Source organism: Hemibagrus wyckioides, linkage group LG19 (genome assembly GCF_019097595.1).
Source record: "Hemibagrus wyckioides isolate EC202008001 linkage group LG19, SWU_Hwy_1.0, whole genome shotgun sequence".
NCBI lineage: Eukaryota > Metazoa > Chordata > Actinopteri > Siluriformes > Bagridae > Hemibagrus > Hemibagrus wyckioides.
In genome coordinates, this window is record NC_080728.1 from 4,107,600 (window position 1) to 4,135,203 (window position 27,604).

At 37.0% G+C, this 27,604-nt stretch overlaps 3 protein-coding genes across 13 annotated transcripts in view; 2 read left to right on the top strand and 1 right to left on the bottom strand.

Annotated features, from left to right (window-relative positions):
* On the top strand, window positions 1–23,843 carry LOC131370004 (NACHT, LRR and PYD domains-containing protein 12-like). Of its 3 annotated transcripts, XM_058416989.1 has the most exons (13): window positions 1–267; window positions 866–1,000; window positions 1,264–1,380; window positions 2,266–2,313; window positions 2,602–2,652; window positions 2,885–4,669; window positions 5,361–5,555; window positions 9,964–10,137; window positions 10,866–11,039; window positions 12,361–12,534; window positions 17,632–17,805; window positions 22,438–22,611; window positions 23,153–23,843. In XM_058416989.1, exons 2-13 carry the CDS (start codon window positions 948–950, stop codon window positions 23,157–23,159), a joined length of 3,126 nt encoding a protein of 1,041 aa, XP_058272972.1. In that variant the 5' UTR covers window positions 1–267; window positions 866–947; the 3' UTR covers window positions 23,160–23,843. The 3 variants fall into 3 exon arrangements, with proteins under 3 accessions (XP_058272972.1, XP_058272973.1, XP_058272974.1); XM_058416990.1 differs by lacking the exon at window positions 2,266–2,313 and having other exon boundaries at window positions 2–267; window positions 23,153–23,842; XM_058416991.1 differs by lacking the exons at window positions 17,632–17,805; window positions 22,438–22,611; window positions 23,153–23,843 and adding an exon at window positions 14,774–14,792 and having other exon boundaries at window positions 112–267.
* The window catches only part of LOC131369996 (NLR family CARD domain-containing protein 3-like), a 305,079-nt gene that overhangs the window by 72,670 nt on the left and 204,805 nt on the right, over window positions 1–27,604 (bottom strand). The window lies entirely within an intron of this gene.
* The window catches only part of LOC131370006 (NACHT, LRR and PYD domains-containing protein 12-like), a 378,843-nt gene continuing 377,034 nt past the window's right edge, over window positions 25,796–27,604 (top strand). For 4 of the 8 annotated variants that reach the window (XM_058417002.1, XM_058417000.1, XM_058417003.1 and 1 more), the window contains exons 1-4: window positions 25,797–26,196; window positions 26,878–26,955; window positions 27,083–27,215; window positions 27,484–27,600. In XM_058417002.1, coding sequence (XP_058272985.1) covers window positions 27,163–27,215; window positions 27,484–27,600 — 170 coding nt within the window. In that variant the 5' untranslated portion in view covers window positions 25,797–26,196; window positions 26,878–26,955; window positions 27,083–27,162. Of the gene's footprint in view, window positions 26,197–26,877; window positions 26,970–27,082; window positions 27,216–27,483; window positions 27,601–27,604 lie in introns of all 8 variants that reach the window. The other 4 variants (XM_058416998.1, XM_058416999.1, XM_058416996.1 and 1 more) reach the window with 4 other exon arrangements.

A 27,604-nucleotide genomic window follows, 5' to 3' on the forward strand; every position in this document is an offset into this window, starting at 1 on the left:
GGAAATAGCACGGTGTGTTGTTTTAAACTCATTTGTTTTGAGAGTGTATGAACGCACTTCTTTCCACCGTTACATTTGTGAATCAGTTTCCTACCAAAGGAGCCGACTCAAAGAGTCGACTCAGTCCGGAACGACACATCCCTCATAATGAATCCTTCCAAAGTGAAAGTGATTCTCTCTCCGCCTCGACTCCATTTTGCAAAAGTTACAAATCTCCAGGCAGAATCGGGGATATTAATGTCACAGAACAAGGACTGTTGACTAAAGGTGAGTTATTTGTTTATTTTTAACGACTTTATGTTAGAAGAATGTGGATATATTGTATATTAAAGTGGTGTGAAATCAGATGTAGTAAATCTTTACAGCTGTTCTGATGGTGTATGAACTCTACAGACCTTTCAGCTTCCGCTCTTTAATTTATCGTAAAATAAACATTAAGCTGTTTGGGGAATATAGTTTTACATTTAGTTTTTCTATTTTCGCCTCAGTAAAATCGTAAAAGAAGTAAAACTAAAAGGTTTATTTCTGAAAGCTGCGGCTGTTGTTAATAGATCCGTATAACCAGTGGTGTAGTAAATCAGCCACAGACCCATATGCAGAAATATTTGTACAGGCCCTCTCCCATTCCAAGAGGCCAAATACCAAAACACAACCAAACAACCAAATACATTTTCCCAAACAGAACGGAAAAACAAGTCTAAAATAAACATCAACCACACTTTACACCGTCAATAATAAACTAGTGTTTATCATTCATTCAATCATTCATTTTTTAAACTAAAGGAGCAGCATTTTTCTTTAAGAATAAAGATGTGAAAACTATTGTGTGAAAGTTTAACTGCACATTTGTTTGTGTGTTTTCTAGGAGTGTGATCCATTCCAGCAGAAGAGATCAGACTCTTCAGGACTCAGCTGTGTGTTTGTGCAAACTTTACTAATATTCAGAGATGGAGACTCCTGATCTAGACACAGATAATGTTTCCCCACCATCAAACAACTGGTAACCTACAACATCCTTGTGTTCTAGTCATTAAATATTCATATCTAAATTATTTAGTGAACATATATGAAAGAATTTAACCAAAGATTTTAATATTATTAAAAATCTAACAGTCACTAGTTAACAATAAAAATGTATTCTGTTTACTGTAAGGAAAGTTTAATTAAAAACTAATTTAAAAAATCCTCATTAAATTAAGAAGTGAGTTAAAACAGTAAGGAGTGTATATAAATGAGTAAAGGACTGTCTATAATGTTGTACAGTAAACTCCAGGGAAAGAGATCAGAATCATCAGCACCCAGCTGTATCTCCATGAAGAGTGATGAGTCTATGGAACATCCTCTGCATTTTAAAGATGGAGACTCCTCACTTCTACACAGGTAACGTCTCCTCACTGTTAATGTCACTGCTAAAGTCACACTTAAAGAGAAATTTAACTAGATAAACAGAATAACAAAATACATACTAAAACACTGTAACTGTGACCTTAATAAAGCCACTATTAAGAGTCTAAAAACATTTTTGTCTTATTTAATGTCTAAAAGTTTTTGCTGAATGTTTTACTTGGAAAGTGTGCTAATGGTGTCTTTAAAATAAATGTCACTTGGTTTCACATGTTGTTTTGTAATGCAGTGAGATTCATGTGTTTGTAATGGCTTAAGTGTCCAAATATATTTGGGGTCATTGCAGGCTAGACCACCGCATAGCATCATTTATCCAGTGACAGGATACCAATCTTCTAGAGTTACACCAGAATTCAGTCAGTAAATCTACAGAGCTGCTGTGTGATCACTGTAAGACATGAGCAGGATGTTTAAAACACTCAGTGGTTCAATTTTAGATTTTGTCTGAAGTTCCCCTTTAAAGGCCACACTACACAGTCATTAGCAGCAATTTTAATATTTTTGATATTTATATTATACAGTATAAGTTTTAGTGTTGATACTTTTAGTTAATATAGAAATATATGTAGTGTAAATTTCAGTGTGAGTGTAAATGTTGTGTAAATATTGTAAATACTTAATACTTTAATCTGAGACTTAATACTGAGACAGGGAAAAGCAGTGAATGAAAATTTCAGAAGTCATACAGAAAGATAATGAAAGTATCTGCAGACTGACAGAAATGTGTTTTTATTATTGAGTTATTATTACAATATTATTGTTTTTATTATTTTGATGAAATACAAGTTGCTGCCTCACAGCTCCAGGGTCTCCAGTGTCTGTCTGTGTGGAGTTTCACATGTTCTCCCCTTGTCCATGTAGGTTTCCTTCAGGTTCTCCGGTTTCCTCCCACCTCCCAAACACATGCCAGTAGGTGGATTGGTGAACATAAATTGCCCCTATGTTTGATGGACTGGTGTCACATCCAGGCTGTAGTATTATACTGGCTATAGTTAGGGATTTTATACCTGTGAACCTTTCTGACAAGATTTCTTAAAAACTGTATCTGTATTTGTATCTGTTTAGAACACATTACCTGTTCATTCAGAGTGCTGTATTCAGTCACATCCTTAACAGACACACAGAAATAAACCTAGAATAACTAGAATTAAAATAGGTGAAGTGATGTATCTGATCAACTCCACTTTTTGTTCCCAGTGTTCTACAGAAGGCAGGAGACAGAACAGAAATGATCACCACAGATACAGGGTAAGATCAAACCAACATGACTGTGACTCTGACACACTGGTATTATAAACCTCTCTGCTGTTATTAACTACAGAGTGATTAGATTATAGAAAACATACAGTAGATGAAAGTAAACACATAGTGAGACCATTATAAAGAACTATCTGTGGTAACCAGTCAGAAAAAAGTGATCTTAAAGTCTAATAATTGAAGCCCATGTCTCACCACATCTTTCTGCTTCACCATATCACAGGCATGACCCAGAATCTGTGGCTGTAAATGAATTCCAGAAAAAGTTCAAATTAAATCTGATGGAGAAGTTTCAGTGTTTGAATGGAGTGATAATAAACCTGGGAACCCAAACCCTCCTGAGTGAGATCTACACAGAGCTCTACATCACAGAGGGAGACAGTGGAGAAGTCAATAATGAACATGAGGTGAGACAGATCGAGGCAGCATCCAGGAGAACAACAACAGAGGAAACACCAATCAAATGCAACGACATCTTTAAGCCTTTATCTGAACAAGATGAACCCATCAGAACTGTTCTGACAAAGGGAGTCGCTGGCATTGGAAAAACAGTCTCTGTGCAGAAGTTCATTCTGGACTGGGCTGAAGGGAAAGAAAATCAGGACATCTACCTCATATTTCCACTTCCTTTCAGAGAGCTGAATTTAATGAAGGACCAGAAACTGAGTCTGATGGAGCTTCTTCATGTCTGTTTTAAGGAAACTAAAGAAACAGAAATGTCCAGTTTGGAAAAGGTTCTGTTCATTTTTGACGGATTGGACGAGTGTCGTTTTCCTCTAGATTTCCAGAACACAGTGAGAGTGTGTGATGTAACTGAATCAGCATCAGTGCCGGTGCTGCTGATAAACCTGATTAAAGGGAATCTGCTTCCCTCTGCTCTCATCTGGATCACCTCCCGACCAGCAACAGCTGATCAAATCCCCTCTGAGTGTGTGCATCGAGTCACAGAGGTACAAGGGTTCAATGACCCACAGAAGGAGGAGTTCTTCAGGAAGAGGATCAGTGATCAGAGCCTGGCTAATAACATCATCACACACCTGAAGTCATTAAGAAGCCTCTACATCATGTGCCACATCCCAGTCTTCTGCTGGATTTCAGCCACTGTTCTAGAGAGAATGTTGGGTGAAGCAGAGAGTGGAGAGATCCCCAAGACTCTGACTGAAATGTACACACACTTCCTCATCATTCAGACAAACACCATAAGAGAAAAATACACAAAGAAGCAGGAGAGTGATGAAGAAATGCTTCTTAAACTGGGACAACTGGCTTTTCAGCAGCTGAAGAAAGGGAACCTGATCTTCTATGAGGAAGACCTGAGAGAGTGTGGCATTGATGTGAGAGAAGCAGCAGTGTACTCAGGTGTGTGTACACAGATCTTCAGAGAGGAGTTTGGACTTCACCAGAGTAAAGTGTACTGCTTTGTTCATCTGAGTATTCAGGAACATCTTGCAGCTCTGTATGTGCACCTGAAATTCATGAAGAAAAATGTAAATGTTATTATGCAGAATCAGGTCTCTGAAGTAGAAGTAGAAGAAATTACAATCTCAGATGTACACAAGAGTGCTATAGATCAGGCTTTAGAAACTCAGACTGGACATCTGGATCTTTTTCTTCGCTTTCTTCTGGGTCTCTCACTGGAGTCCAATCAGAAACTCCTACATGCTTTAGTAACACAGACAGGAAGTAGCTCCCAGAGCATAGAGGAAACAGTTCAGTACATTAAGAAGAAAATCAATGAAGATCTTCCTACAGAGAAATCCATCAATCTGTTCTACTGTCTGAATGAACTGGGTGATAATTCTCTAGTGGAGGAAATCCAGCACTACCTGAAATCTGGAAAACAAAGTGAACTCTCTTCTTCACAGTGGTCTGCTCTGGTGTTTGTGTTACTGACCTCAGCACAGGAGCTGGAAGAGTTTGACCTGAGTAAATATTTCAGTACAGATAAGATAACAGAAACTGTTGTTGTGAAGATGATGCCTGTGATCACAGCCTCCAGAAAAGCAATGTAAGTAAAGCTGAATATAACTGTTCTACTGTTACAGTGTTAGAAAGAGAGAAACTGAAAACACTCTGAGTAATATGAACTTTGGGATGTTTTGACCTGAAAGTGATACAGAGTGGAGTTAATGTAAATAGATAAAATAGATTAATTAGGGAGTAAAATTGCATGAACAAATGAATGACTTAAAGGCAAGTATTCAATATGTGGAAGCAGGTGATCATATCTGAGGAGAAAAACAGTGAAGTTTTAAAGTTAAGACTTACTATCTTGAAATAATTAGGACGTTTCTTGAAGTTTTAATTTATTGTTATCTTTATAATGCTGGTTTTATGTTGGATTTTTGACTCATGGTCACATTTTCCACTAGACATCAGACAGGTACCAGACAGACTCTAAATCCCATTCCCTTTCATGCTAATCTATAATACTACATGGATAAGATTTTGTATGTCAGTCTGATTCCTAAACAAAGTACTAAGTACTCACTAGTCAGTTGTAGGTAACCAGTCACTTTACCTATTTTAATGACATCAACAAGAAGATATTGTATGCAGTGTCCCTTTAATCATATTGTCTAACTGGTGTTTGTTCTTTCAGCATTTATGAAAACGAGAAGGTTCAGTGAAAGTTTTGAGGACGTGTTTGATAATTTGCACTAGTGTAAGTTCATTATGTTTTATTTTATTTCCTTCAGTATCAGGTGTGATTCACTTGGAGAGAAAAGTTGGTCAGCTCTGGACTCAGCGCTCAGATCAGAAACCTCCAATCTGAGAGAACTGCATCTGACTGTAAATACACTCGATCTGACCTGGAATTATCTAGGAGACTCAGGAGTAAAGAGTCTCTCTGCTGTACTGGATAATCCTCACTGTAAAGTGGAGACACTGAGGTAAAAAAAAATAAAAATAAATAAATAAAGGAGTAAATGAGAATAAAGTTTCTACAAAACCTGAATCATTAATTTTCAAGCCAGCAATACTTTTGTGGCTCAAGTAAACTTAATATCAATAATTCTAAATAACAGCAGCAGTGGTGGATCCGCTATCATATATAATATACCTGAAAATATTATGTACACAATGTTAAGTGTCCATGCAAACAAATGTTGAAAAATGAAAAAATGTGTAGTTATTGATTGGGAAAGTTTCTCAATAGGCGTGCTTTTTTCCCCATCAAAATCAAATTCTAGTTGGCTTTAATATCAAAAACGTCAGTAAAGCACAGAAATTTAAGGTGTGTGTGTATACACACTATATTGGGGTGACCAGGGAGGAGTAGTACCTCTGATTGTAGCACCTCTCATGCTCCTCTGGGGGCAGTCTGTCCACAACGGTGTCCAATTGTCACCCAGCACTCACCTGTAGCTGTCTGCATTTAGCAGCAGGCAAGAGCGGAGATCTACACTAATCAGAAAGTGTATTGCTTAACGAAAATACTCACTAAGGTTAATGCTCAGGTAGAATCCAATGTCGGTAATGAAAATACCGAAGCATCAAATTACTGTGTTTTTTTTTTTTTTTTTTTTTGGTGATCTACTTTGCTTTTTGTTTTAATACACATCCCTTCTCTAAATATAAATGCAGCTAGAGAGTACCATAAACTATTTGAACTAACTTTTTGGATTCTTTGAGTAATTCAGAGGTTAATCTTGGTGGGAATTTATGGAAGTAAAATAGCGACAAAAGTATTTGAAACAAAAAAAGGTGCTGAATAGCAGAAACTGAAAAAAAATTAATCGTATTAACGGAGCTGCAATTCAACATGGCTGCATAATTAAGCTGTGAATTTTACAAGTGGAGACACAAAATTGCATAGTTTAAAATTTCAATATTAAATATTCAGATTTTTAAAATACAACCTTTAATAATTGACAGGACATTTCGGTGTGTATTATTTCGCTTCCACAAATTCAGTGGTTCAAATTCGCCAAGAAATTCAACGTTGAACATCCGGGTATCACAGGAAGTGTAATCGAACATCGATGCATAATTGACACCTGCTGCTTGTCCGCTTCACCAGCAGGTGGTGCAAGCGAGTTTGATGAGATAATAGCAACAGGTAGACCGAGGCTATCGCATCACACAACATTTTTTTTATGTTTGTGAGATTGTGTGAGAATCTTGCATCCTGTGTACCAAATAAGTAGTGGATTTTGGATTACAGAAGTAAGGATTACAGATGGTTATTCCTACCCTGCTATAATACAGTTTTGGAAGCATAAAAATGATCTACTTTAGGTATTTGTGATTCACAGAAAATTAGCAACAGGAATTAAAAAAATTTAATTTGTCCATTAATTAAGGGTGTCTGTTTATGCATGAAAGACAATTATTAACCCTTTAATGTTCTTTGCGACATTTTGGTAGAGTCACTATATTTCATTAACAATTTAACTTAACCCAAGCCAGTTGGGCAACCGTTTGGTAGAGGCCTATATTTAAATAATTATGGGGTCTGTTAAAAAAAAAAAAAAAAAAAGTTATATATTGACTGAATTAAATAAATAATGCAAAGTAAGAATTTTTTTAGTAATCATCAACATTTTCATATAATTCCAAATTAATGTTACTGCTGTCTATCTGCACCTGATATTACAAAATAGTGATTCAACATACACAAAAGCTTTAAAGCTTGTGGATGTGTCTCTGACAAATGTCCAACAAATTGTGCAACAAGTGATTTATTTTACATTTTCTGGTCAGCGGTCAGTTTAAAATAAAAGTTTGTTTAACAGTGGAAATTTAGTCTCAGATTATTTAAATATTATTCACACACACACAAAGCATTAATGGTGAACATTTTTGACTTTATAAAATCTTGATCAGCCCCTGTTAAACAATAAAGATAGTAATGCATCTTTTTTATATACATAGTATAGTAGCTTACTATTCTTTTTGGTAGTATTTATCATTCTAATCAACTTAACTATTTCCTGGATTTTGTATCACCATAGTCCCTAAATGTATGTAAATGCAGGAAATGGGATTTAAATCGAAAACATTTTCCCCCATTCCCCCCCCAACAAAAGTTACACCCCTGAGTAAAACCATTGTTACCACAGAATTACCATGGTTTTTCATTTCTTCATTGGCTTAAGGTACAGTACAGGTGTCGATTATGCATCAATGTTCAGTTGCTCTTCCTGCAATATCCAGAGGTGAATTTCTTGGCAAATTTGAATCACTGAATTTGTGGAAGCAAAATAATATGCACTGAAATTTCCTGTTAGTTAGATGGAGAAGAATGGTCAGTAGGGCTTCATGATAATGGTTAAAATGATGATCACTGTTATTCTGTCAATTAGGAACTTTTTTGTTTTACTTTAGCATATTTATTGCACTTTTAACAGCCCAATCAATAAAACCATAAAGTGGTGCTTGAAAGTTTATAAACCCTTTAGAATTTTCTATATTTCTGCAAAGTTATGATCCAAATCATCACCCCATTTTTGCTCAAGTCCTAAAAGTAGACCAAGTGAAGTCAATCAAACAAATAAGAAAAAAATAATTATAATTAATTTATTTTTTCAGTAAAGTTATCCAATATTACACATCTGTGAGTTGGAAAAGTATGTGAACCTCTAGGATTAGCGTTAGAATTAATTTGAAGTTCATCTTTTTTCAACAATAGGATGACAACCAGGTGTCATTGTGTGACCTGTTTTATTTAAACAACAGGAATCTATCAGAGTCTGATCTTCACAACACATGTGTCATGGCACAAACAGAGGACATTTCTAAGGACATCAGAAAAAGGGTTGTTCTTGCTTGTTAGTCTGGAAAGTTAATAAAACTCTAAAGATTTTGGACTTCACAAATCCAAAATCAATATTTCTAATGATCGGTGAGGTCACAAAAAAACACAGGGTAACTTCTAAGAAACTAAAGGCCTCTCTTACATTGGCTAATATGAATGTTCATGAGTCCACCAGCAGGAGAACACTGAACCACCTTTATGTGCATGGCAAAGTTTCAGTGAAAAATACACTAAAAAAAGGGGACCTTAATAGCATTATAAAAAGAACGTTGCTGCTCATCTGAAGTTTACTACAGATCATGTGGACAAACCAGAGGACTAATGTTTTGTGGATAGAGGAGACTAAAAAAATATTTATTTTTTAAAATATAAAATATTATTTTTGGAGAAAAGAAAAAGCTAAAATCCTTCTCCCATATGTGAAACATAGTGGTGGTAGTGTAATGGTTAAGGCCTGTTTTGCTGCTTCTGGGTCAGGACAGCTTGCCATAATTGATGGAACAATGAATTTAGAGTTAAACCAGCAAACTCTAAAGGAAAATGTCAGGACATATATCTGTAAACTGAATCTCAAGAGAAAATGGGTCCTGCAGCAAGACCCAAAGCACACAATTCGTTCAGCCAAAGAATGGTTAAAGAAACCAAGAAAAGTTTAATGTTTTGGAATGGCCAAGTCAAAGGTTTCCCCTTAATCCAGTAGTAGAAGTACCTGAAGCAAGCAGTTCATGTGAGGAAACCCACCAACATCCCAGAGTTGAAGCTGTTCTTTAATGAGGAATGGGCTAAAATTCCTCCAAGCCATTGTGTACGACTGATCAACTTACTGGAAACGTTAAACTGCAGTTATTTCTGCACAAGGGGGTCACACCAGATACTGTAAGCAAAGTATCAAAGTAAGAGTGTGATTGGTCAGTCGAGCTAAAAAATAACTTGATTGTCATATCCCTTACCAGGCTGATGATTTCTATGTACTAACAAATCTGTACTGCAATTATAGTTATCATATAGTGAGAGGCAGAAATTGTGATCTCTGTTACAATATGATTAATTATGCAGTTGTATGAGCAGAAAAGATTTATCCTTGAACTCAGAAGCTGGGGTCTTCTTGACAGACTGTTGAAGAGGCTAACTTTGAGCTTAGTAAATTTGTAACTTTAGAAAAACTGTGAAAAGCTGTATTTACTTACTACAGGAATTTTAAGAAAATCACTATTAATGATATTAATAAGGTATGTAATTTACTTACAGTGTTTTAGAAATTGTAATACAGGGTTTTTGAAAGTTTATTCTCTCTCTCTCACTCTGATTAAAGTTGAGTTCAGCTGCTGATAGTTTAATATCACACACAATTAACTAGAGAAAATTAATCTAAAACTCAGTATGATCATTAATGACATTGTTCATTAGAATAAACAGGTGATATTAAATCCTCATGTCATTCTGAATAATAAAATCATTTTCAAACACATCATCTTTAAAGGAAGTCTTAAACCAAGATAAAAATCTGTTGATGAAGACTGTGTCATTGTGTCTCTCTACAGGTTGTGTGAGTGTGGTATCTCAGATGAAGGCTGTGCTGCTCTGACTTCAGCTCTGAGATCAAACCCCTCACACCTGAGATACCTGAATCTGTCCTGTAATATTCTAGGAGACTCAGGAGTGAAGAGTCTCTCTGCTGTACTGGAGAATCCTCACTGTAAACTGGGGAAACTGAGGTTAGATTATCCTCTGATGTTTTTCTTTGGGTCAGACGGAGATTTTGGGTCAGACTTTGTGTCTGAAATGAAAATGCAGTGATGTGAAATGGAAATTATTTCAAAATTACAGAATTTGAAAACTTTAATGTTATTGACATATGACTGATGTTTAAAATAACAAAACAAAGACCAACAAAGAAGCACAGCAACTGGGCCATTATCAGTAACCATGCAGTTTTCCTCAATATTTCGTTCATTAAGATCCTAAACTGGTCTCATATTATTCCACATTTTGTGATAAATAAAGAATGTCTATGAGTAAACCCACTGACTCAAATACATTAATGTAGTAACACAGAGCTGAAGGTGAGAACAGGATCATTAGGTGTGTGTATGAGAGGAGATCACAGTGCATGGACACTACTGTATGTTTTAATATACAGATATGAGACGTCTCTTCAAAATGAATTTTTCATTCTTGACATTATAATTTTGGTTTCAACACACACTGTCTTCAACTTCCTTTATTCTGTAATAAATAAAAATATAACACACAACATATGAGAGAAACAAAATATAACACAGAGTGATCATTTTAATGACATTGTTAATTAGAATGTTAGAACACTGTTAATCCTCATGTCATTCTGAATAATAAAATCATTTACAAACACATCATCTTTAAAGGAAGTCTTAAACCAAGATAAAAATCTGTTGATGAAGACTGTCATTGTGTCTCTCTACAGGTTGTGTAAGTGTGGTATCTCAGATGAAGGCTGTGCTGCTCTGACTTCAGCTCTGAGATCAAACCCCTCACACCTGAGAGAATTAGATCTATCTGAGAATGAACTAGGAGACTCAGGAGTGAAGAGTCTCTCTGCTGTACTGGAGAATCCTCACTGTAAACTGGAGATACTGGGGTAAGATCATATTTTAAAACATCCCAGTCATAATAAAAGATAAAGAAATCCTGTATAAATAAAACACAGTCACAGTTGTTCATTTACACTTTCACAGTCTGGGTTTAATACACCAATGAGCTAACACCTTCTCCTGTCAGGGTTATGCTTGGACTTTCACTGACGGTACTCTAGGGGGCTCTTCGGCAGTGTATGTTTTTGTATTATCATGTGCTTTTGTTTATGTTTTATGGTCATATGTTTTCCCCTACCCTAGCCATAGATTTCTTTATGCCTCTGCACACCTGTTTTCAGTGTGTTTGTAATTGTTTCCCTTATTAATCCCGGCCGTGTTGTGTTTTGCAGTGCAGAATCCTCGTCTTTAAGTTGTTTTCTGTTTGGTGCCCCCAGTCTGTGTTTTTATGTAGTTAGAGTTTTGGTTTCTTTTCTTGTCTAGTTATGTTTGCCCAGTTTTCCCAGTGTTTCCTGTCCTTTTTATCTGTATTAAATCGTGCCTTTTGTTATCCCTGCATCTGCGTCTGATTTTACCTTAAGAAGCAGCCCTGCACACCTGACATCACCAAAATTAGAATCTGATCCTGTTTTAGGTCTGATTACTGACAGTCTGATCTTCTCAAAAAACATCTGTTTATCTGAACACTGATTAAAAACAGAGATTTTGTTGAGATGTGAATCAGGGAAAAGTTACTGAAAGCATTTACATTCAAATTTTATTTCTCACATACGCAACAATGCACTCTAAGAAATGTAGTGAAATTCTTTTAAACTGTTCAGATTTAAATAATGTAAAATAAAATAGAATAAAATAGCACACAGTGACTATTATGTACACAGTGCAGATGTCAGCAGTTTGTGCACATAATTACTAATACAACATTGTAGCTGAGAACTGAGGAGAGGAAACTACCAGACTTAACACTTATCTCTGTGTTAAATACTAAATACTAAAATGCTAAAATACTAGTTGTGGATTTAAGGTTTTCTGTATAATATAATATATATAATAATATATAAGTTTTGAAAGTTGAAAAAAAAAAAAACCTTTTACAGGAAATTAAAATCTAAAATTTAACTAATGAAATGCATCACTGTATATATTATGTAGCATGTAATGTTATGTAATATGATTAAAGAAAACAGTCAAACAAATAAATAAATATATTAATGATACTCAAAGTCAACAGATTTATATTCTTCCTGGAAGGCATGAGCCCAATACTTTTGTAAAGTTTTTGTGTTGCCTGTGCTCCAGTAGTGATCAAACTCTAGAAACGTCCCTGTGTACAACCAGTGAAGACTGTGTCATTGTGTCTCTCTACAGGTTGTATAAGTGTGGTATCTCAGATGAAGGCTGTGCTGCTCTGACTTCAGCTCTGAGATCAAACCCCTCACACCTGAGAGACCTGGATCTGTCCTGTAATAATCTAGGAGACTCAGGAGTGAAGAGTCTCTCTGCTGTACTGGAGAATCCTCACTGTAAACTGGAGATACTGGGGTAAGATCATCTCTCTGAGAGTCACATGACCTGCTCCTCAGTAAGTCACATTCTCTAATAGTGAGAATGAAGCAGAAGTTTTAGCTTCATTATCAGTGTCCTGAGGAGAAAGATTGTTTCTTTTCATGGCACACTGATGATTTTCCACAGACTCTGATGTAAAACCATGCCGTTTTCCTCAATAGTTCTTTCATTAAGATCCTAAACTGGTCTCATATTATTCCACAGTTTGTGATTAAATAAAGAATGACCATGAGTGACTCAAATACATTCATGTAGTAACACAGAGCTGAAGGTGAGAACAGGATCATGTGTATGATTCAAGATTCAAGATTCAAGAAGCTTTTATAGTCATTTCAACCACATACAGCTGGCGCAGTACATAGTGAAATGAAACAACGTTTCTCCAGGACCTGGTGCTACATAAACATACAACAACAAGTTCAACACAAAACAACAAACAACACCACAGAGCTAGGACAGAAGTTTGTCTTAGCCACGTAAAGTGCACAGTGTGCAGCCAGGTGCAAACAGAGCATAGACAAGACAGTGCAAAAGACAATAAATACAAGAAAGACAACACAAAAAACACAGCACACTTAGCGCTGAAAAGAAATAAAAGAACGTGTACTGGAATGTAAGTGAGATAAAATAGATAAAGTGAAATGATGTAAAAGATAAAAAAAGTATTGTGCAAAAATATTGTGCAAAAATACACAGCAGCGGTTGATGTAGTGCAAATAGAATAAACATAAATATAACTATAGCAGCGGATGACAGGTAGAGGTAGTGCAGTAAGTAATGAACAGTATAAATTATGTGTGTGTGTGTGCGTCCACACAGTCATGAGAGAGTGTGTGTGTCTGTGTGTGAGAGAGACAGAGAGTTAATATACAGTTAGAGAGTTAATATACAGTTCAGTTCAGTTGAGAGGAGATCACAGTGAATGGACACTACTGTATGTTTTAATATACAGATATGAAACATCTTAAAATGAATGTTTTATACTTTATATTATAATTTTAATTTTAACACACACTAATACTTGCTTTTCAGGATGATTCAGTCTTTTATTTATTTGTTTCTGCAAGATCTAAAATATATTTTATATAAGTGCACTACATAGGTTATGGAGAAACATGTTAATTCTCCCTGTGTAGTGCACTATAAGTCTAATAGACGACCAGATTTAGTCTCTCTCTCTCTCTCTCTCTCTCTCTGTGTGTGTGTGTGTGTGTCTGACCAGGGCATCTGCTCCTGGTTTTGTTCTTTGTGAAAGTGACTAAAAATGTAAGAAACGTTCACAGTGAGAAACACATCCCAGATGTATTACAGTTCATTGATAGTGTGTAGGAGTGAAAAGTGTTTTATTAATCAGGAAGTGAATCACTTGAAGGAAATCCTCCTTCAAACCATATTTGTGTTTTTTTCTGAGCTACCATGCTTTTTGCTTTTCTCATTTATGTGAGAAATATACATCTCTTCTATAAATATAAATGCAGCAAGAGAGAACCAAAAACCATTTAAAATAACCTTTTTGGATACTCTGAGTAATTCTGAAGATAAGTTAATCTTGGGTGGGTATCCACCGTCAGTAGACAGCTATTTTCAGGTCTTTCCAGAGTTGTCCAGTAGAATTGAAATCAGGGCTCCAGCTGGGCCACTCTAGGACATTCACAAAGTCCCTAAACCACCCTTGTGTTTCCTCTGCTGTGTGCTTATGGTCGTTGTTATGTTGGAAAGTGATCCTTCAGCCCAGTCTGAGGTCCTGAGCTCTATGGAACAGGTTTTTATTTTAGATATATCTGTACTTTGCTCCCTTCAGCTTCCCGGACCCCTGACCAGTCTCCCAGTCCCTACTGCTGAAAACCATGATTCTGCCACCACCATGCTTTACTGTTGGGATGATATTGTGCAGGTGATGGGAGGTGCTAGGTTTTCGACTGTTACAACATTTAGAATTGAGGCCAAAGTGTTCAATCTTGGTTTAATCAGACCAGAGAATCTTGTTCCTCACAGTCTGAGAGTCCATCAGGTGCTTTTTTGCAAACTTCAAGCAGGTTTTCATGTGAAATCTTTTTGTAGCCTTCCCTAGATCTGTGTCCTGCAACAAACCTGTCTCTTAGCTCTACAGGCAGTTCCTTTGACCTCATAGCTTGTTTTTTTCTCAGCTATGAGGCCTTCTATAGTGAGCAATGTGCCTTTCCAAATCATGTCCCATCAATTTAATTTACCACAGATGAACTCCAATCAAGGTGTTCTCCAGTGCATTCAACACCATCCAGCCACTGCTCCTCAGAGATAAATTAACAGAGATGGGAGTAAGCTCACACCTGGTGGCGTGGATCACAGACTACCTGACAGGCAGACTGCAGTACGTGAGACTAGGGGATTGCAGGTCTGACACTGTGGTCAGCAGTACGGGAGCGCCACAAGGGACTGTTCTCTCTCCGGTCCTGTTCACCATGTAAATGTCAGACTTTCAGTATAACTCATGGTTCTGCCACGTGCAAAAGTTTGCGGACGATACTGCTCTCGTTGGCTGTATCAGGAAGGCACAGGAGGAGGAGTACAAAAAACTGATACGGGACTTCGTTGCATGGTGTGATGTTAACCATCTGCACCTAAACACCACAAAGACAAGGGAGATGGTGGTGGACTTCAGGAGGCCCAGGCCTCAACCTGAACCTGTGACTATCAGTGGTGACTGTGTGGAGGCTGTCAAAACCTACAAATACCTTGAAGTACAGCTGGATGATAAAATGGACTGGACTGCCAACACAGACGCTCTGTGCAGGAAAGGACAGAGCCAGCTGTACTTCCTAAGAAGGCTGGCTTCTTTTAACATCTGCAAAAAGCTGCTGCAGATGTTCTATCAGACTGTTGTGGTGAGTGCCCTCTTCTATGCGGCAGTGTGCTGGGGAGGCAGCATCAAGAAGAAGGACACATCACGTCTGGACAAGCTGGTGAGGAAGGCGGGCTCGATTGTGGGCTCAGAACTGGACAGCCTGACATCAGTGGCAAAGAGGAGGGCGCTGAGCAGTCTCCTGTCCATCATGGACAATCCATTTCATTCACTGTACAGCATCATCTCCAGACAGAAGAGCAGCTTCAGGTTGTTGTCACTGCCCTGCTCCACTGACAGACTGAGGAGGTCGTTCCTCCCCCATGCCATGCGACTCTTTAATTCCACACGGGGTGGGGGTGGGAAAAAGTCAGTGCTGACACTACTCTCTGACCTGGACTGTACAATAAACTACACACTATGACCAAATACACTCTAGGTTTGCACAGAACTCTTCAATACACTGCGATTTAGGCAGGACTATATAAACGGTTTTTGCACATCACATCACTACATCTGTACATTTCAACACTTGTTTTTTTGCACATTACTTATATTGTATTCCTCTAATTCTCTATACTTATTCCTTAAATCTCTATTTAGTATTTTTTGCTATATTTTGTTAAATTGTGTAATATTTTGATATGTTATATTTTTTGTTAAATTTTTGTGCCCTTAATTTCGGGTATTTTAGTATTTTTTGTTATATTCCTTCTTATTTTATCTATTACCTGTGGATACTGCTGGAAGCTGTAAATTTGGATGAATAAAGTATCTATCTATCTATCTATCTATCTATCTATCTATCTATCTATCTATCTATCTATCTATCTATCTATCTATCTATCTATCTATCTATCTATCTATCTATCTATCTATCTATCTATCTATCTATCTCATTATGGGGCACTGACTGTACAATAATGAGGGGAAAATTATTTTTTATGATTGTAGTATCAGGCTGCAACATAACAAATCTGATAATAATGAAGGGGTCTGAATACTTTCTGAATGCACTGTATCTGTATTGCCAAAGGCTTTTGGTTAGAAACACAAGTTTATCAACACAATCCAACTTTAGTGAGGACTACAAACAAGTAACAATATTTCCCAAGTACTAAAAGGCCCTCTCTGAAGGGGAACTTGTGGCTGATATGAACAATTATTCTTTTAGCACTTTATAGGTGCTTGTGTAGTTCCTTCCACCATTTTAGTGGATCCCTTTTACTATCTAGGTTATGTGAATGTAGGTAGGCCTGCAGCTCACAAGTTACACTTTATTCCTGGTTATTAGATGGACTTTGTAAGGCTTGTACAACAACAATTTGCAGCTTCACCAGATTTCTGCTGCTAACACATCAATATTGCAGATGATTATGCATAATTAACTGTAGGAGGCAGAAATTATGATCTCTGTTAAAATATGATTAATGGTGCAGCTGTAATGGATAGAAAGCTGGGGTCTTGTTGTCAGACTCTTCTCATATTTGAAGAAGAGCAGTTAGGTTTTATGAAGAATTGTATAAGAGTGAATTCAGGCTTGAAAAAGCTGTTGATAAAGTTTTTCATGATAATCTGCCTCGGGTATCTAAAGAGGCTAATTTTGAGCTCAGTAATGCTGTAACTTTGGAGGAACTGGAAAGAGCTGTCCAGAGTATGGAGTGTCATAAAGAACCTGGACTGATGGGTTACTGGTTGACTTTTATAAATCTTTTACTCACTCTATTAGAGGTATTTAAAGAAAATACAATTAAAATTTTATTGGTCACATAAACAATCATACACATTGTGACGTGCATTTTCATGACTGTCTGTATTATGAAATAATCAAATAGAGTAGGCTCAAAAACTATTTGCATAACTAAGAAAGAATTTGAAGGACAAAACAAAGTATATCACGATCATAATATAATGTCATAAACAAATAGTGTCACACAGTCAGCCATGGGCAAAATATATCAATTATGATGGTTTAAAAATTTTAATAGTCGTTTTGAAATTGTACTCTCTCTCTCTCTCTGATTAAAGTTGATGATCAGTCTGCTGTTCTCTGTTCAGCTGTTCATGAGAGAAACTAAATCTAACACTCAGTGTGATCATTTTGATAATTGTTAATTAGTATAAACAGGTGATATTAAATCCTCATGCCATTCTGAATAATAAATTATTCACAAACACATCATCTTTAAAGTAAATCTTAAACCAAGATAAAAATCTGTTGATGAAGACTGTGTCATTGTGTCTCTCTACAGGTTGAGTGAGTGTGGTATCTCAGATGAAGGCTGTGCTGCTCTGACTTCAGATCTGAGATCAAATCCCTCGCACCTGAAAGAACTGGATCTGTCCTGTAATAATCTAGGAGACTCAGGTGTGAAGAGTCTCTCTGCTGTACTGGAAAATCCTCACTGTAAACTGGAGAAACTAGAGTAAGATCATATTTTAAAACATTAATGATAAATCATGGTCTAATCTTCATCCAGGTCATAATAATAGATAAAGACATTCTGTATAAATAAAACACAGTCACAGTTGTTTACACTTTCACAGACTTTTTAAAAAAGTCTTTTACAGTCTTTTCACAGTCCATTTTATCATTAAAAAATCAATGAACTAACAACTTCTCCAACAACTATTTAGAGTCTGATCCTGTTTTAGGTCTGATTACTGACAGTCTAATCTTCTCAAGAAAAATCTGTTCATGTGAACACTGATTAAAAACAGAGATTTTGTTGAGATGTGAAGCAGGGAAAAGTTACTGAAAATATTTAAATTCTTGTATCTGTCACGTGCAGAACCATACAAAGTATGACAAAGCGAAATGCTTTTCAGCTGTCTGTGATATAAAAAATATATAACTTAAATAATTAAAAAACGAAAAAAGAATAAAATAGTACACAATAACGTGCAGTTAGTGCACATAATTCATATGACATTGTAGCTTGAACTGAGTAGAGGAAACTACTAGACTAATGCTTATTACTATGTTAAAATTTTAAATACAAAAATACTAGTTGTGGGTTTAAGGCTTTCTGTGGATTTTGTAAAATTCTGTTAGCATAACAATGATGCAGGAACAGGAGTGTAGGAATCCATATGCAGTGTTTATTTACAATCCAGCAGTAAATTCAAAATGATAGGCAAGGAATAAAAAGGAGTCAGGCAAAGTTCAAAACCAGAATAGGCAAACCACGTGGCAGACAAATCCAAAAACAAAATCCACAAGAAAAACCCCAATAAACACAGATGCACAACAGATGCAATTTTTGCTCTGAGAATTTTGATGGAGAAGTATAGGGAAGGTCAGAGAGAGTTACACTGTGTGTTTGTAGACTTAGAGAAAGTGTGAAAGCGAAAGAGTGCCAAGAGAAGAGCTGTGGTACTGTATGAGGAAGTCAGGAGTAGCAGAGAAGTTGGTCAGAGTGGTGCAGGACATGTATGAGAGGAGCAGGACAGTGGTGAGGTGTGCTGTAGGTCAGACAGAGGAGTTCAAAGTGCATCAGGGATCGGCCCTAGGCCCCATCCTGTTTGCTATGGTGATGGACCAGTTGTCAGAGGAGGTCAGACAGGAGTCTCCTTGGACAATGATGTTTGCAGATGACATTGTGATCTGTAGTGAGAGCTGGGAGCAGGTGGAGGAAAACCTGGAGAGGTGGAGGTTTGTGCTGGAAAGAAGAGGAATGAAAGTCAGTTGTAGTAAGACTGAGTACATGTGTGTGAATGACAGGGAGGGAAGTGGAACAGTAAGATTACAGGGTGAAGAGGTGAAGAAGGTACAGGAGTTTAAGTACTTGGGGTCAACAGTCCAGAGTAATGGAGAGTTGTGGGAAAGAGGTAAAGAAGCGAGTGCAGGCAGGTTGGAATGGGTGGAGAAAGGTGTCGGGAGTTCTGTATGATAGAAAAATATCAGTGAGAATCAAGGGGAAGGTGTACAAGACACTGGTGAGACCAGCCATGCTGTATGGTTTAGAGGCAGTGTGACTGAGGAAGAGACAGGAGTCAGAGCTGGAGGTAGCAGAGCTGAAGATGTTGAGGTTCTCTTTGGGAGTGACACGGTTGGACAGGATTAGGAATGAGTACATCAGAGGGACAGCTCATGTTGGACGTTTGGGGGACAGAGTTAGGGAGGACAGATTAAGATGGTTTGGACATGTCCAGAGGAGGGAGAGTGAGTATATTGGTAGGAGAATGTTGGACATGGAGCTGCCAGGAAGGAGGCAAAGAGGAAGGCTAAAGAGGAGGTATATGGATGTAATAAATGACAATGCTATTGGGTGCGAGTGTTGAGGATGCAGAAGACTGGTAGAGAGAGATGATTTGCTGTGGTGACCCCTGAAGGGAAAAGCCGAAAGATGATGATGTTCTGTAAAGCTGCTTTGAGACAACGTCTGTTGTTAAAAGTGCTATACAAATAAAATTAAATTGAATTGAATTGAATTGTATATCGCGGTAAAGCCATTGAAGTTTGGTAGGTCTGTAATAAAATCTATGGCCATTGCCATTGGGCTGTAGGCAGAGGTTCCAATAAACCTGCAGGGAGCTGGCATGGTGTCTGAGACTGTGCACACTCCTGGCATGCCTGGACAAAGGAAGTGTCTAGTCTAGACAGTCTAGCAGGCCTGATTGATTCTGAGGTCCCCTCTGAATTTGTTTAATTAAGTCCCAGAGAATGGGGGCAATGATGAGAGATGGTGAAAAGATGGGATCTGAGCTGCTTACTAGGCTGTTGGGAGAGCATGGCTCCAATGCCACAGTTCGATGCATCCACCTCCATAATAAAAGGGATTTCTGGGTTGGGGTGACTGAGAATCTGGGCTGTTTTGAACCATATTTTTAGACCCTCAAAAGCCTCCTGTGCAGTGTAACTCTAATCAAGCCTCTTGGGTTTTGTGCATAAAAAGGAGGTGAGCTGCCACCAGTGAATAAAAGTTTCCAAATCCCAGAAATCTCTGTAAGTCCTTGACTGTGTTGGGTCTTGGCCATTCTGTTACTGCTTTCACCTTTCTAGTCCATTGATACCCCCTCAGAACTGATTATGTATCCCAGGAAAGACGCTGTGAAACAATAAAACTCACATTTTTACACTTTGGCAAACAACTGGTGGTATAGCAGGTAGGGCAGGACAGTTCTTACATGGGTCACATGTTGTTCTCAGGTCTTAGAATATATATCATCTATATAAACAATCACAAACTAATTGAGATTAACAAACGATTGGAAAAACACTGGAGTGTCGGATAGCCCATACAGCATTACCAAATATCCGTAGTGCCCCCTGGTGGTTATAAAGCTGTCCTTCAATTCATCCCCCTCTCTAATTCTAATTAGGTTGTACGCACTCCTGAAGTCGAGTTTAGTAAAAAAAAAAAAAAAAGTTCCAATGCTGTGAGAACCAGTGGCATGGGGTAGGGGTGTTTCACAGTAATGGCATTTAAATCTCAGTACTGAGGGGGAATTTGACGGCCATATAAATCTGTTTGCTAGGGCCTCTTTAACGTATTCCGCCATGGCCTGAGTCTCTGAGGTGGCCAGTGGGTATGCTTGGCTCTTGTAGGGTGGGGTATTTGGCAGCAAGTTAATTGAACAGCCTCAGTGTCTGTGCGATGGTAACTGTGTGGCTTGTTCCTTACTAAATATTTCCATCAGGTTGTGGTATTTGGTGGGACACACAGGCGCACCCCCGGGAGTCTGGGCTTTCAATGTTGGTGGTAAATAAAGCCGGGGCTAGTCTAATATCACATGATTCAAAGTGGAGGAAATGATGAACAGTGTGATGGTTTCAGTATGAAACAACCCCATCCAAATTTCAAGAGGAACAGTCTGGTTGGTGACATAGCCCTCCCTAATGGGTTGATTGTTTATGGTGGTGAGAGTCGAGGCACATGGAATACTTGGGATATTGAGTGCTTTGAACCAGATGGTCATCAATAAGATTGATGTCTGTGCCAGAGTGGACAAGGCCAGATCCTTGGACTCCGGCTAGTGTGGGCCATGGTGGCAAGCAAACAAACAGTGTGGGATGCAGGAGGTTATTACCTGATCTGCGTTATTAGAACAGGTTGCACACTGGTGTCCAGGTAGACCACAATACAAGCATAGTTGTAGGGCCATGCAACGCTGCAATCCTGGATGGTGATCCATGTTTTCCCCAGCTGGATGGACTCCACAGTAGCCTGGGCATTGGTCTGGGGACTTTTTCAATGGGAAGTGAATGCCTGTGTGCAGGGACATTACGAATGCACTTTGGGTAGCTTCGTCTTATCACCTTCATACTTATCGACTCAGTGTTGTAAGTTCTCAAACAGTGTTTAATAATTGTTCATTTGTGGCTTGTAATGAGGTAGCGTGCTGGAGGTAGGCCGCTAGCATTTCACCCTGGTGGACCAAAATACACTGCAGCTGTAGAATCTCTGCTGGATTCTTGGTACGCCAAGTAGTCTGTAACGATGACATGGGAGTGTAGGAATCTATATGCAGACTTTCTTTACAATACACCAATAAATCCAAAACAATCGGCAAGGTATAAAAAGGCAGAGTTCAAAACCAGAATAGCAAACTGTGGGGCAGACATATCTAAAAAACACAATCAACAAGAGAAAAACTGATAAACAAAGAACTAGGTCAAAAAGACAGGAAAACAAACGAGTAATAGAACAAAAGGCTTGGTAAAGCATAAAAACTGACAATATGGCTAAATGTGAGAATGGCTTATATATAGTAAAACAGGCAGTGAAGTATGGCACAGGAAGAGAATTTGGGTGAGGCCTCCTTCTGGTGACAATGAGGCAAAGGTGCAGCTGATTATATTACAGTTAGCTAAAAATGTTTACAGTAAATTAAAATGCAAATGTTACATGTAAAGTTAGTGTTACATAATATGATTAAAGTAAATGAACAAATAAATGCTACACACAAATTCACAAAAATTGAATTCTTCCTGGAGGGCATGAGCCCAGTAGTTTTGTAAAGTTCTTGGTGGGCCTGTGCTCCAGTAGTGATCAAACTCTAGAAACGTCCCTGTGTACAACCAGTGAAGACTGTGTCATGATGTCTCTCTACAGGTTGTATAATTGTGGTGTCTCAGATGAAGGCTGTGCTGCTCTGACTTCAGCTCTGAGATCAAACCCCTCACACCTGAGAGAACTGAATCTGTCCTATAATAATCTAGAAGACTCAGAAAAGAAGCTGCTGTCTGATCTTAAGGATGATGAACATTACAAACTACAGACACTGGAGTGAGTAATGACCTTTTAATAAAAGTCCAACCGCTATCATTAGTTTGTAGATTTCTCTTTAGTTCCAATAAATATCAGATTAGCAAATAAAACCAGTTTTCCAAATTTCACTATATTCTATTTAATGTGAGTTTTTCTACAATTGTCTTTAATGCCGTTTTGTGTTCAGTGAAGTGTGTTGATTTAAGATTTTTCTCATTCCTGTAAAATTCACCTCAGCTTCTTCTTAAAGTCTGCACTTAAATATAAATGTAGAACAAGAGCTAAATGACACAGTAGTGTTCCTGTGATTGGATAAGAGCAGTGATGTGATGGGTAAATATCTGCTCATTATCCTGTTAGAACTTGTGGAAGTTCTCATTTGTTCTGGTTAAAAGTTAGAACACAGATGTTAGTAAGAATGAAGAAATGTTGAAGGATTCATTATAAACAGGAGATGATAATGTTTCTCTTGGAGCAGAGATGATTACATGCTGTTGATCATGAAGTACCACAGTCCACTTTGTGCTGATTAATTCACATCTTTTTCTTTTATATTCAGGATGTAATGAATATCTGTGTGTGATGAAGACTTCAGTGTTCCTGCATTTCCATTTTGGGGAATAGAGAAGATGTTTAGAAGCACATCACTCATTTAGTTATAACACATTAAACAGACTCAGAGAAGTGAGAAGTGTGTGTTCATCGTGCACAGTGAATCAGACTCTACACAATTCTACACTGAGTGTATAACGACCTCTGATCCCTGGATAAAATTCCCTGGAGCTCAGTCCCATGAAAACCTGAAGGATTATTTGGAACAGGTGGTGAAAAACCACATGAATTCAAACTGAACCCAGCCAGTGGAAGAGAGAAATAAAATGAACAGGACCAGTTTCAGGGCACTGGTGGAATTCTCATTCTGATATGATTGGAGATTATCTGAGGAGTTTATCTGTGAAGTTTATCTGAGGAGTTCATCTGATGATGACAGGAGTCACATTTATCACTTTGTCCTTTGAGTAATTAATGTCCCAGGACTGTTATATTAAATATCATCACTCTTTGATAAATTGATAATCTAATCAAATTAATAGAGCAGAACCATAACTGTAGTATATTGTAGTTTCAGTGGCTTGTGATTTTACTGTGTTTTTGTAATATATTTTTTGTTTATTGTTTATAATATTATTTATACTTTTTACATGCATAGGTACAGCTATTTTGCTGGATACATAACTAAAATTTTTTATTGTATTGAGGTTTTTTAAAAATGTCTTACATAAGTGCATCAAATACATTCTGTAAACATAAAATATTTGAATACAATGTTGTCATTATTTTGTGTAAAAACATTTTTGTTCAAAATTTACAAACTATATAAATATAGCTCTTTAAAAATAAATGCATGACTAACACAATAAGAGAACAAGCTTTAAAAAAATCTGTTTCTCATCTGTTTTAGTCATGTCAGTAGTGGAATCATTTACAGGTGTACATTAAAGTAACAAAAAACTATCAAATACTAAGTGGAGCTGTCCATTTTAAAAACGGACTCCTGGCTCACTTACACTGACAGATATAGAGACACAGACTCATGAAAAATAACTTTACATTTCTACATTATAATGAATTTATCATTATTCTTTATTTGGCTTAATACGTTTAGTTTCTCTTCATACTTTTTTTTTTTTTTTTTTTAAAGTGTGAAGGATCATAAAAACCTTTATACCCTGCATTACGTTCTTCAGTATGCTTCCTGAAAAACAAATGTACAGAAGTTACTGGACATTACTATATTCCCTTATTATTTGGTGACATTTTATTTATTATTAATGACATTTATTCTTCTAAACATTTGTTGCTTAATTAAACAGGACCAACAATTAACTCAACAATCAACTCCATAGTAGCAATGTCACAAACTGACCTCTCAATTATAATAGATCTTGGGCACTAACTCGGACAAAATGTTTTTAAATAGATATGTTGTTTATAAATAATATGCCCGACTATTGAAATCATATTACATGTTTGATATATACATGTGACATTCTTTTTAGATAACATAATGAGAAACTATTCTTAATTGTCTGTTATTATCAAATATTTCTTCAGAAAGAAAAATCCTAAAAAAAAAAAAAAGTAATCCAGAGCTCATATTAGGTAAAGCCTGTGTTTCTTCTGGTTTTCTCCCACTTCTTAAAAACATGTTGATATGATAAAAATGTAAAAATAAATTGCCCCTAGGTGTGAATGTGTGTATGCTGCCCAGTAATGGATTATTGTATTATCCAGGGTGTATTCTCCAGTTATCCTGGGAAGGATTCACCATGACCGTGACCAGAACAGTTACTGAAGATTGCATTTCTTTCACTCCTACATACCACAGTCCACTCATAATTTCAAATCTTGAACTTTTTGTCAGTAGTGTTTGGTCATTTGTGCATTTACATTACAATTTACATTTAGTAAATGAACAATGTTCATTTCAGCTAAAGTCATAAATCTGTCTCATTAAAAACTCAACACTACTTAAAAAGGCTATTAAAAGGACATTATAATGGAAAAAAATGGAAATGCTGCTTGTGTGTTTAAGAAGCCTATTGTGTAATAACAATAAAAAACGGTGTGTAATTGTGATAAAAATGACTTGTTTATTTATATAAGAAAGGAGTTAAACAAATGAAGAAAATAAACAAATGAATAAAAATCAGTGAAGAGATTTTTTGGGATACGAAGAGGTGTACCCTGTGGAGGTGTCCAAGTAGATCATTTTGGTACTAGATTTGGGTCACAGGGTCACATGACTTAGAAGCTACTGAAGAAATAGTTTTTTTATTAAAAAATTAATTTATAATAGCAAATTAATTCACATGATACATAATTAATACTATCAATTAATTCAATTTTTATTTATAAATAAACAAATGCTGTTTGCAATGCCGCATGCCATATGTATATTTAAGAAGAAATTAGAATAACTGGGGAACGTAGTCAGTGAAGTAACAAGTCCCACATTTCAGTCGTACAGAAATTTGTCGACGGTCCCTAAACTAGCGCTTCCGAATGTCCGTCTAATGTCCGAATATCAAACTCACTTCACCGCGGTTCTGATTATGTCGAGATCACGAGAAAACAAAAGCAAAAATAATATCACATGGCCTCTCTGGGCTTCCGTAGCATGGTGTGTAAAAGTCACCAAATCCTGTCCAGAAGAGTGGAAGCTGTTAGCTGCAAAGGGGTCAAGCTCCATATTAATCTCAGTGTATTTATCATGTAGTGTCATTAAAATCCCTGTTAGTAATGATCAGGTGTCCCAATACTTTTGTCTATATGGTGTCTATAGGAAATAGCACGGTGTGTTGTTTTAAACTCATTTGTTTTGAGAGTGTATGAACGCACTTCTTTCCACCGTTACATTTGTGAATCAGTTTCCTACCAAAGGAGCCGACTCAAAGAGTCGACTCAGTCCGGAACGACACATCCCTCGTAATGAATCCTTCCAAAGTGAAAGTGATTCTCTCTCCGCCTCGACTCCAAGTTACAAATCTCCAGGCAGAATCGGGGATATTAATGTCACAGAACAAGGACTGTTGACTAAAGGTGAGTTATTTGTTTATTTTTAACGACTTTATGTTAGAAGAATGTGGATATATTGTATATTAAAGTGGTGTGAAATCAGATGTAGTAAATCTTTACAGCTGTTCTGATGGTGTATGAACTCTACAGACCTTTCAGCTTCCGCTCTTTAATTTATCGTAAAATAAACATTAAGCTGTTTGGGGAATATAGTTTTACATTTAGTTTTTCTATTTTCGCCTCAGTAAAATCGTAAAAGAAGTAAAACTAAAAGGTTTATTTCTGAAAGCTGCGGCTGTTGTTAATAGATCCGTATAACCAGTGGTGTAGTAAATCAGCCACAGACCCATATGCAGAAATATTTGTACAGGCCCTCTCCCATTCCAAGAGGCCAAATACCAAAACACAACCAAACAACCAAATACATTTTCCCAAACAGAACAGAAAAACAAGTCTAAAATAAACACCAACCACACTTTACACCGTCAATAATAAACTAGTGTGTGTGCAAATACAAACGTGGCACGGCGGCGCAACATGTAAAAAAGAAAACATTTTACTTGCCCATCTGTTATTGTGTCTGGGTAGTTTCCTATATCTGTTGGACAACAGTGTGTGTGTGTGTGTGTGTGTGTGTTTGTGTGTGTGTTTGTGTGTGTGTGTTTGTGTGTGTGTGTGTGTGTGTGTGTGTTTGTTTGTTTACAGGTTTGTCTGGTTTGACCCTGATCAGGATAAATCACTGAAAATGAATAAATGAATGACTTGGTGAAGAGAAAGTGAGAGGTCAGACCCTGTGTGTAGGCCAATCATTCATTTTTTAAACTAAAGGAGCAGCATTTTTCTTTAAGAATAAAGATGTGAAAACTATTGTGTGAAAGTTTAACTGCACATTTGTTTGTGTGTTTTCTAGGAGTGTGATCCATTCCAGCAGAAGATCAGACTCTCCAGGACTCAGCTGTGTGTTTGTGCAAACTTTACTAATATTCAGAGATGGAGACTCCTGATCTAGACACAGATAATGTTTCCCCACCATCAAAAAAACGGTAACCTACAACATCCTTGTGTTCTAGTCATTAAATATTCATATCTAAATTATTTACTGAGTACATATATATGAAAGAATTTAACCAAAGGTTTTAATATTACTAAAAATCGAACAGTCAATCAAACATTAATAAAAATGTATTCGGTTTACTGTAAGGAAATTTTAATTAAAAACTAATTTAAAAAATCCTCATTAAATTAAGAAGTGAGTTAAAACAGTAAGGAGTGTATATAAATGAGTAAAGGACTGTCTATAATGTTGTACAGTAAACTCCAGGGAAAGAGATCAGAATCATCAGCACCCAGCTGTATCTCCATGAAGAGTGATGAGTCTATGGATCCTCCTCTAGACTTTAAAGATGGAGGCTCCTCACTTCTACACAGGTAA